General features: G+C 43.2%; 1 protein-coding gene and 1 long non-coding RNA gene across 2 annotated transcripts in view; one reads left to right on the top strand and one right to left on the bottom strand.

Moving 5' to 3' along the window:
- The first annotated feature begins 610 nt into the window (after positions 1-610).
- On the top strand, positions 611-6,949 carry tspan31 (tetraspanin 31). Its single transcript, XM_062391036.1, has 6 exons — positions 611-791; positions 2,724-2,891; positions 3,005-3,085; positions 3,621-3,761; positions 4,244-4,354; positions 5,223-6,949. The coding sequence occupies exons 1-6, from the start codon at positions 729-731 to the stop codon at positions 5,295-5,297; spliced, it is 639 nt and encodes a 212-aa protein (XP_062247020.1). The 5' UTR covers positions 611-728; the 3' UTR covers positions 5,298-6,949.
- Positions 6,950-9,139: 2,190 nt separating this feature from the next.
- Positions 9,140-10,407, bottom strand: part of LOC133956179 (uncharacterized) — a 3,450-nt gene continuing 2,182 nt past the window's right edge. Inside the window, exon 3 of the long non-coding RNA XR_009921099.1 lies at positions 9,140-9,802. This is a non-coding gene — a long non-coding RNA (uncharacterized LOC133956179). The remainder of the gene's footprint in view (positions 9,803-10,407) is intronic.

The following is a 10,407-nucleotide window of genomic DNA, read 5'->3' as shown; positions in this document are numbered from 1 at the left end:
TGATAATATAATCTCTAATAATAGATAGATAGAGGGCATTGTCTTTCCTCATTACTCAACCCTTTAAATAAATACAATCATCTACCTCCTTCTCAAGTGTGTTATTAAAAAATGATTTCCTTGATAACTTTTCCCAGAACTTTGCAGAAAAACATGATACACATATTCAGTGATATATAATGAGGTGAGGTTGTGCTGATTCTGTGATAACTGTGAAACTTTAGGACACAATATGAAAATGACAACTTTATAAGACAACAAGCAGAAGTCTACACACATGTGCAAAGAGTTAAATGTGAACACTAACTTACATGAAGAAAACAACGTATGAACAAACTTCACTGGCTGTAAATGTTAAATAATAATAAATATAATAATAATCATCATCCAGTGAAACACATCAAGACACCATCTGTTTATATAAATACTCCCTCATACATGTATTTACTAGATATACGGATCCAATAATAAAGCCTATGACCTCCTTCATATACACAAAAACAACAACAATACAATAATAATAACAGTAATAACGACAATCATAAAGTGACTCATTAATCGTGCTCCTGCTCTCTGATTGGTGGAGATTCTTCCTCGGAACCAGGGGGTGGTTGTCGCGCGTGTCTCTGACGTCATCGGGCAGCACCAGACCCTGGGACAGACGCTGTCTGTGCTGATCTTTAACGTTTTACCTGTAAACTACCGACACGCGCAGCCGCTCCGTGAACATGGTCTGCGGCGGGTTCAGCTGTTCCAAGAATGCGCTGTGCTCCCTCAACGTGGTTTATATGGTGAGTGATCAAAATGGAGCATCATGCTAACTCTCTGCTAGCCGCGTTAGCCCAGGCTAGCTACTCAGCTTAGCACGACTGTAACTGATGATTACGCCCTGTGCTCCCCGCGCCTCCGGTCCCTGTCTGCCGGCGGCGGTTGATATGTTCCCCGGTCACTTCGCTAGAAGACCCGCGGGACACATGTGACTGTGGACACTGGTCATACTGGTGAGGAGACGCGTAGCTGCTGGTAGCCCTCTAGCACGTTAGCTGTCCTCATTAGCATGAGGTCCCGTTAGCCGAGAGGCCAGCTGACACTGTTCATCTGCAACAACAGACAACAGAGTGCGTGTGCGCGTGTGTGCGTGTCTTTCTACAGCTGTGAGGCCTCTGTTGGATCAACACCGTCCCTGTGAGGACATTCGACTGGTCCTCACTAAGTCACAGGCTGGTTCTAGGGTTGGAAACTGGTTTAGGTGGTATGTGTTATAACAACGAGTGTCCTCACAACTATAGAGAGACAAGTGTGTGTGTGTGTGTGTGTGTGTAGAGTCAGTTTCACGTCTCCTGAGCTGATGTGATCCAGTGCAACACATCTGTATCCAAACAGCATCTGGAAAAACAAATACTCCCACTTACATGTATTTATAATATCTAATATTAACACGCAGTACTATGTTACTATTCTACTACATATTTACAAAGGTCTTATGTTTGTTTAGCGGAGCAGTAAAGTATGTGTGTAGAAGTGATTTCAGCCAAACATGGTTGTGAAGTAAACTAACTATGTAACGTTGTGCTTAGACTTTCATTTAATGTATTTGAAATTATTAGATTTTGACTTATATATTTATATAAACTAACATATGAGACAAAGCACAGCAAGTAAAAAGTTAGTAGGCAGAGAGAATATTACACTTTCTATTGGTAACTGAATAAACAGAATAAAGTTAATTTTTATTATATCAAGAAAGACATTTGAAACACAATAAAACATCTATAAATGTTTAGGGAGTCATAAATAGTTTGTATTTCCTGCTGCAGACCGTGATAATAGTTGTGTGGGCTGTCGGGAGATATTCATAATTATTCACCTTTAAACCACAAGAGTTCAATCAGTTTGTTTGTTTAACCAGCTCGCCTGTGGTGTGTTTAAAGTTTGACCTGGTTGATCGTGTAGGAGCCATGTTAGGTAACAGAACACTTTACAGTTGCATTGCATCACATCGCACAGTTGTATCTGTTGTTGTCACTCTCTGTTCGATGTGTGTTAAGCCTGTTGTTGACATTGAGCTGATCCTGTCCTCTTCCATGTTCATTGTTATAACAGTGAGGAAACTGATCCATGATTCAATGTTCTAGTCATATTTCAAGCCATTAGGTGGTTCCACGCTGGAGTCCTATGATCTGCTGCTTTTCTTTCTCTTTTTTTTTTTACACTAAACTGAGTAATTTTTGTCTTATGATTTGTTGTCGAGTCAGAAAAACATTCAAAGACATTTTCCTGGACCTGAGGCAAAGTGGGCCGGACGTTTCTTCTGTGTCATGAACCAAATCTTCTTTGATTGATCAAGAAAAGAGTCACAGATGAATAATGGAGACGAACGTTTGTAGACGTTGTGATATTGAGACGTGACACTTTTGTCTCGGGTTTTGATTTGTACAATAGATTTATAACACATAAATAAAGATGTGGTAAATAGTCAAAGGAAAATTTTATTTCTCTGTTTGTGTCTCTATTTGTTGTAAACTTAAATATCTAGTGTGGAGCCAAATCCTAAAGAAAACACATATTTGACCAGATAAAGTTTCAATTAATATTTATATTCTTGAGTATTCATAGGATTTAGTTTCTGATGATGAGAGTTCCCAGAGACCTAAACAGTGTTGACAGGATAAGTGTTAACCACGTGATGATGAGGCTCACTTCCTTCCCCGTGCTCCCTGCAGCTGGTGGGGCTGCTGCTGATCGGAGTGGCAGCCTGGGGGAAAGGCTTCGGCCTGGTGTCCAGCATCCACATCATCGGGGGGGTCATCGCGGTGGGCTTCTTCCTGCTGCTCATCGCCATCGTCGGACTCATCGGAGCGATTCACCACCACCAAGTGATGCTGTTCTTCGTATCCTTCCACACAGAACATGAAACAGCATTTGGACACGTGGGCGGGTTGTTGTGATTGTGTTGCAGGTTTGTCGTGTTCTCGCGCTGCTTCCTTGACTCCTCTCCTCTCAGTACATGGTGGTTCTCTTCATCGTGTTCCTCTTCCAGTTTGGAGTTTCCTGTTCCTGTTTGGCGGTGAACCGCGGGCAGCAGGTGAGCAGACTGGATGCAGCCACGTACCTTCAGACAAAATCACAGACTGTAAATAAAGATGGACGACATGACGGCTCCCAGAAGTGAACACAAAACATCCAGATCACCCCCTGGTGGCTGGCTGCAGTACAGCTCATAACCCTGCCTCTTCCATGTTAGCAGATGGGACCAAACAAGTCACCTGATTTGTTCAAGTGTTAATGTTTCTGATACGTTTGGTTTTAAGAACGAGGAAGAAGTGGAGTCATGTTGTCCATCTTTATTTACAATCAGTTTTCAGATCATGTTCACGTCTCCATAAATATCTGCTGCTAGATCAGTTTATGATTTTTACATTACATGTCATTTGGCTGACGCTTTTGTCCGAACATCTATGAGGGGCCATTTAGGGGTTCAGTATCTTGCCAAGTACACTTTGGCATGCAGATGGGGAGAGTGGGGATTGAACCGGCAACCTTCTTGTTGGAGAACTACCACTCTACCCCCTAGGCCACCGCGCCTTTTTACTTATTGTTTTCTGCTCTTGCTTTCCCAGGAGGCACTTCTGAACTCTACGTGGGGAATGTTGAACAACAAGACCAAGACGGACCTGGAGAGTCAGCTGAACTGCTGTGGGCTGCTCAACGTGACCAGCAGCCGGACCCAGTTTGAACTGGACCTGCAGAACTGCCCGGCTGTAAGTGATGAATGTCACATTATCAATCTTTGCATCCATCAGGAAAGCAAAGCAGCTGGTTTCCTTAATCCGTTAAGATGCTTGATATAATGATCTAAACCCTAAGTTTGAAAACAACCTTGGTTTTCCTAAGAGCTCACAGAACATTAACACTTTAACTTCTCAGCTTCTGTATGAAGCATCAGCTCTGAATGGAAATCCTGCTCTAACAGCACAGCTGGTTATTTAAATTGCAGCAGAATTTAACGGCGTTTAGTTTCTGCTTCATTCGTCCCATTTGGTCTTTTAATATAACGATAGTTTGCATCGTAGATAAACAGATTCATGTTTTTCTTTTAGCAGACTCAGTTAAAAGGAGGCCACTCTCTCTCTCTGCAGCTCCCAGAATAGGTTTCGGGAGCTAAGCTGGGCTCACACACACACACAGTTGACTCACACTGCTCATGACTAAAGGCCGTCTCTTTCTTTGTCCATCAATCCAGGTTTGCAAAAAGGGCCATTTCTGTAACTCCTGTGGGGATATGATGCTGAATCATGCAACCGAGGCTCTGAAGATCCTCGGGGGCGTCGGGCTCTTCTTCAGCTTCACGGAGGTGAGCGTCCTCAGACCCACAACTTGTTATCATTCTATCATTCAACAGTGAAGTGTGAGGTCGTTACTACTATAATAATATGAATAACAACTCAACCTGGAGGGCACCGAGCCGCAGTGTCACGTGCACACGCTCGGCTCAGCTTGATACTTGATGTTCACAGGAGTCCTGCCCTGAGTTTGGATTTATAACATCATGTTGGACTTCACCGGCTGATAAATGGAGAATTTAATGGAGGAGTAAATAATTCTGCAGAAAGTAAAACCCAGTGTCCTCCTGTAGCTCCATGAGGCAACAACACAATCTGGAGGAATCCATTGTTTCATCTGTCTCCATTAAGACAGACGACTGAAGAGCACTTCTGAATTAATGGAGTCAAGTTCCTTAGAAATACCCAAACCGGTGAACACTCCCTGCTCACTCTGCTGTGCTGATCTGATTCAGGATCAGTCGTCTCTCAGTGATGTTTCATAATGAGCGTGGTGAGACTCTAGTTAGACCGAGTGCACTGGAGTGAGGAGTGAGACATTCTGCAGGAAACTGTGGATAAACTCTGCGACTGATTTGTCACACAAGCCCGAGGCGGAGAAAACAAGCCGCTGCCAAAACTGCTCTGTTTGTGTTTTTGTCTCACACCTCCAGCATACAAGAGAAAGTTGTTGTGTTGACGTCACAGTTATTGTGTGTAACGATTCTGTCGAGAATAAATGCAGCTTCAGAGTCGGAGACCTTTTAGTTCACTTGAGAATCTGTTAGGAGGTTGATTTTAGATTCCCTCCCTCACAGGTTCGATTCCCAGCCAGAATATCACATTGTGTTTCCCCCTTACTGAACCCAGTCTAACCAGTGTTCTCCTTCCCACTCACAGATCCTCGGCGTGTGGCTCGCCGTGCGCTACAGGAACCAGAAGGACCCACGAGCGAACCCCAGTGCTTTCCTATAGTCCGCCCCTCGGCCGCAGTGCCCTGCCATAGATGCAGTTTTCAGACACACTGGCACATACTCACACACACACACACACACACACAGAGTAGTGCACATCTAGAGGCAGACACTCAGGCATATGATACAGGGCCACACCAACCACGACAACACACAACGAACGAGTGCACGCAGCACTAGACAAACACCGAGGAACACAACACTCTCACCTGAGATCCAGAAACCACAACAACCCGTCACTTTGATTTCTTTTTGCCGGAGCCGAGGCTGCGACCGCTGGAAACTTGTGTATGAAAGGACGACTTGTGTAACCAGGTCCTCGTTGTTGGTCTCACGACGCAGCCTTGACTCGAGTTCCAGATTCCCTGCTCGGTTTCCTCATGCATGTGGCGGCCTCTTCATTCCACTCAGAAACCAAGTGGCAGATCCACTCTTATGCACCTTGAGTCTTTCCTCTAGCGTAGTGCCACCACCTCACAACAGCTATACCCCTCTGGTCAGTGACGTGTGAGTCTGTAAATGTTCAGTGGGATGAGTCATTTGAATGAAAGACGACAAACTGGATGTGTGGTGTAGAGTAGTTGTTTGTTTTTGTGTGTTTTTATAATTTTTTTCCCGATGCCACAAATGCCGAGTTGGAACAGGTGTAGGTTGTAAGAGTAGATTGTAGGTGACGTAGTTGCTTGTCATTCTGGTTCTCGTATTTATGAACTGTAACTGAGCCAAACTAACTTTGAACAGTCGGAGACGTTAGGATGCCGCCGGACTGCAGCCCTGTTGTTGTACATACTCTTTAAATACTGTAGTTCTCAGAGCTCCTCCTCCTCCTCCTCCTCCTCCTCCTCCTCCTCCGCCTCCCCCTCTAGTGATGAGGTTTGCCTGCATAGTTGACGATATCTCTCCCTCCCTGTATTTAATACGTTCCTTTGTGTCGCACATTGATGTTGCTTAGATTAGATTCTGCTGGTGTAGACAAAGTGGATTCAGGTACTTGTCGTTTCCTCCTGTGCAGCTGGAAGAAACCTCACAAATGTAAAAAAAGAAAATGGAAAGAGTATGTGCTGTTTGATTTGAAGTATTTGGGTGAATTTGGCCAAATCTGCTTTGAAAAACCCAGTTTTGTTTTTATGGTGTGGATTGTGAAAATGCTTCTTCTTCTTTTTTTCAATATTTGAAATGATTCTACTTTGGTGGATTTATTTTCGCCGGCGTGATTAACGTGTTCTCCATCGGCTCCTTTGTTCATCAGTGTTAAATGCTTTGTAAAGACGTGTTCGAGATCTATTTAAATTAAGTTTGTTGACATTAGGTTAAAGTTGTGTTGCGGTTTGGATGAAATCATTTTTAATGCCTCGCTTGATGTTTCTCATTCATTCTCTGTGTGAAGTTTGTTTTTTTCTCTTATTGAATCTGCTTTTAACTTAAAGGACTAACACCGACTGTAATTCCATGTCTTACTTGAACCTGTCGACTTCGCTGAATGGATTTTTCCTGCTGCTGGTTTGGATTCGTCGTTGGTGTAAACGAGCATTTGGACAGATCTTAAACATTGAGCGTTATATTTCACTTTGTGTGCACTTGTTATTCAAACTTATCCCTGGATTTTTTGAGACTTCATTTTCCAGATAATAAAACCTCGAATTGGGAACCGTTTCCCACGAGTCATCGCTTCTTTACACATTCAGTCGTGTCCTTGAAAATATACATGTGATGATGTTGTGTTGATGACACAATTAAACAATGAAAAGGAAAGAATATTTTATATAAATCACATTACTGCAATTTTGTCAGAGGAAGACTTTGAACAGATATGAGGGGGAAATGTGAAACATCTTAATTTGCTGCACAAACATGTCAAAGACAAATAAGACGATCAATAATATGATTCATTCCATCAGGGTCCTCACACTTTAAGTGCTCGTGTCCTAATTCAAATTTTGGATGATTGAGAATCTTCGCTCATTTATATTATGATGAACACGCTGTGAATTCATCTATTTCATGTCGGACCTAAATAAATCTGGGAACTCATCATCCGAACTGGTTTATATTGGTGACACTGGTCTGAACCGGCTCCTACGAGCAAGCGGCTGTGACTCAAAAGCAAAAATACTATTTTTTGGAGTAACAAATACAAATATTTAATTCTACTGAAGTTTAAATAAATGTATATCTTTTCCTGTATTTCCTGGTCGAGATGATTTAATTTCCCTAAAACCAACTTGTTGGCTGACGTAATGTTAAATATTCTAAAGCTGTTTCTATATCATTTAAAATCAATAGAAAAACCCTTAGAGCTGCTTTAATGTGACGCAGCACAAAGTCTGACTTTCATCATCTCTTTGAGAACCAGTGTAGAACTTTGCATCTAATTAAACCTGCTGAACTCTGCAGAACTCCAGTTCACCTCTCACCACACGGGGGCAGTGCAGGGTCTCCAGCTCATCCTCTGATATATAAGTACACAAGCAGAGTTTATATACAAAGAGTTTTTTCTTCCCGGGAAAATTCTCACACAGACGGATGGAGTCTGAGCTGAAGGTGGATGGACGCTGCTGCCGTGAAATGGATCGGGTCAAGTTGTGGGTTTGATTCCCTGTGATACTCCTTCAGGAGGCCATTGATCGGGGTCCAGTAATGATGGGGGGGGGGGGGGGGGAAGAGCTCAAGTAGTCTGACAACAAACAAGGAGAATGATCTTGATACCTTTCAACCAAGGTCGTCCTGATGAGGATAAACTGCTCCTCCGCCCTCCTCCTAATGGCCCGTGGCAGACTGCCGCCATCACCGCTGACCCCCCCCCCCCCCCCTGAGAGGCGTGACCTGATGGCCGGCGTTGGACGCATCCTGCCGGGGACGACTGCACCTCCATTGTCCTGAGACGCAGGGACATTTGTGTAGGTGTAATGTATCTGCTCAGGACTTTGGATCTTGAGTGTGTCCGTTGGCCGGGGACCAAACGTCCCATCCCCTGTCCTGTCAGCGTGTCCTCCTGAGGGCCCGGTGCCAGTCCCCACCCCGGGATGCATGTCCATATGCCGGGTGTATCGGCCCGGAGAGGCTCTGAAGAACTGCACCAACAGGGACGGCCATCTGTCCCCTGACGGATATAGCATGAGCTCTGCACGCCGAGGAGGTCGGATCCTCAAACATTTGGTTTGTTCTATCACCGCTCGGTCATGAATGGGCTTCACGGGGCCTCGTCCTATAGGCAGAGCTCGTAAAGGATCTCATCAGGGGCCACGATGACGCTGGGACACGTCATCAGGGACCTATAGACTCTAATGGTTCTATTTCCACTGGTGGAAGAAGTGTTCACATCTCTAGGTCAGAAATACAAACTAACTGTCAATACAGAGGATTCATCCACTTCAGGGGCCAAACGAGGGCCACAGTTTACACACAGGGGCCAATTACCTGTTACCTGCACAGCTCCTGATTCAGGAAGGTGACACAATAAAGTGATTCCGTGTTTACTGTGAAAAATCACACAATGAAAGCTTAAAAAACGGAAATTATTGACAAATTGTCAAATTCATTGTTTGTATTGTTAGTCAGTGACTAACCCTACCCCTACCCCTAACCCTAACCCTGTTTTTGTAATTTTGTTACACTCTGATTTTTGTGTAACCACTTGAAGTATTCTTTAAGTCAGTAGACAATTAGCATTTTTCAGTATATCTAGTTTTCAGAATAAAAGTCACCTAAGACACTAGTACTTATTCCCGTTTAAAAAAAATATAAAAATGTTATAAGAAGCAGTGGTGGAATGTAATAAGTTACATTTACACAACTTCTATAATTAAATACATTTTTTATATACTTTTCTTTACACACTTTTACTTAATACTTGTACTACTTTACATTTCAGGGGATATTGTCTCAAGTTACTAGTTTCAACTTCATAAATCAGTTTGTAATCAAATCTGTGAATTTAGCTGAAGCTGCACAAATTATGATATTATATATATTTATTCTAACAATGACACAGTCCATCTTGTAGTACTTTGGATACTTGAGGTAGTTTGCTGGAATAACTTCTGTACTTTGTACTTAAATATACACATAACATTTATAAATATTAACATGTAAAACCTAATGAACATTGATTTGTTTACTTGCCTCCACTGATAATAATTAATGATGAAAAAAGATCATGGGTTCATGTTTCCTCACGCTGAGGCTGTGATATTAAACCTCTACATGATTTAAATTATATTATTAACATGAATTTCCCCTTTAAGACGTGAATCCTCAGAACGACCTCCTGCTTCACCTGCGCTGCCCTCTCTCCCTCGGAGGAGCAACAACATGCGTCTGTGCTCTGTTTCATTATTGATGGACCGTATTGACCCGTGTGTCTTCCCTGCAGGACGATGGGAAGGATCTGACTTCCTGTTTGTCCTCACTCAGCTGCAGGAAGAATCCACATCCACGTACAGACCCATTCAAACCACCAGGGCTCGTCCTCAGCGACCCCGATCCACATGTCGGAGGAAACTCCAGCTGTTGAGAGATCATGAAGAAACAAAAGACGTGTTTTCGTTTTATTTCATTTGTTTTTAGCAGGAAAAGACGACAAGAAACCTTCAGCCTGTTTAACTGTTGTTCCCCAGTGAGGATGTCAGTGATAGAAACAAACACAGTTAAATGTTTCTGCTCCCAAACATTTGTTAACTTATAGAAACGTCCAGTTTCTGCCACTGAAAAACGTTTTATAAGAATCTCCACTTTATTATAACCAGTGTTAAAAACAGCCGGTGAACATGTGAACGAGCTGCGGACGTGAAAGCTGGAAGAAAAGATGAAGAATTCCAGTTTCCAGAACATTGAACGTGAACGTTTCCTCCTCCGCTGGATGTGAGAATAGAGCTGGAGCGTCTGACACCTTCGTACACACAGACTATTTCACAATGATCGTCTCATTAGCATTTATCACCACCCCCCCCCCCCTCCCCCCATGGCATGATGATAAAATAACCCTCCTACACAATGTTCCGCCTGCATGTGATCATACATCTCACTCACTACAGAACCGAGCTGCATGTGAGACGCTAAGAGAACAATGTGTGTGCGTCAGATTTAACCTCAGTTATTTTCTGTGTTTGGAC

The sequence above is a fragment of the Platichthys flesus genome, chromosome 7, assembly GCF_949316205.1.
Source record: "Platichthys flesus chromosome 7, fPlaFle2.1, whole genome shotgun sequence".
In the NCBI taxonomy this organism is placed as follows: Eukaryota; Metazoa; Chordata; class Actinopteri; order Pleuronectiformes; family Pleuronectidae; genus Platichthys; species Platichthys flesus.
This window is presented reverse-complemented; position numbering and strand designations above follow the sequence as displayed.

Bases quoted from the DNA above. Each gene is read 5' to 3' on its own strand.
- tspan31 (XM_062391036.1), top strand. From the start codon at position 729: ATGGTCTGCGGCGGGTTCAGCTGTTCCAAGAATGCGCTGTGCTCCCTC. The intron at 3,086-3,620 runs GTGAGCAGACTG...TTGCTTTCCCAG, and splicing joins CGGTGAACCGCGGGCAGCAG to GAGGCACTTCTGAACTCTAC. The intron at 4,355-5,222 runs GTGAGCGTCCTC...TCCCACTCACAG, and splicing joins TCTTCTTCAGCTTCACGGAG to ATCCTCGGCGTGTGGCTCGC.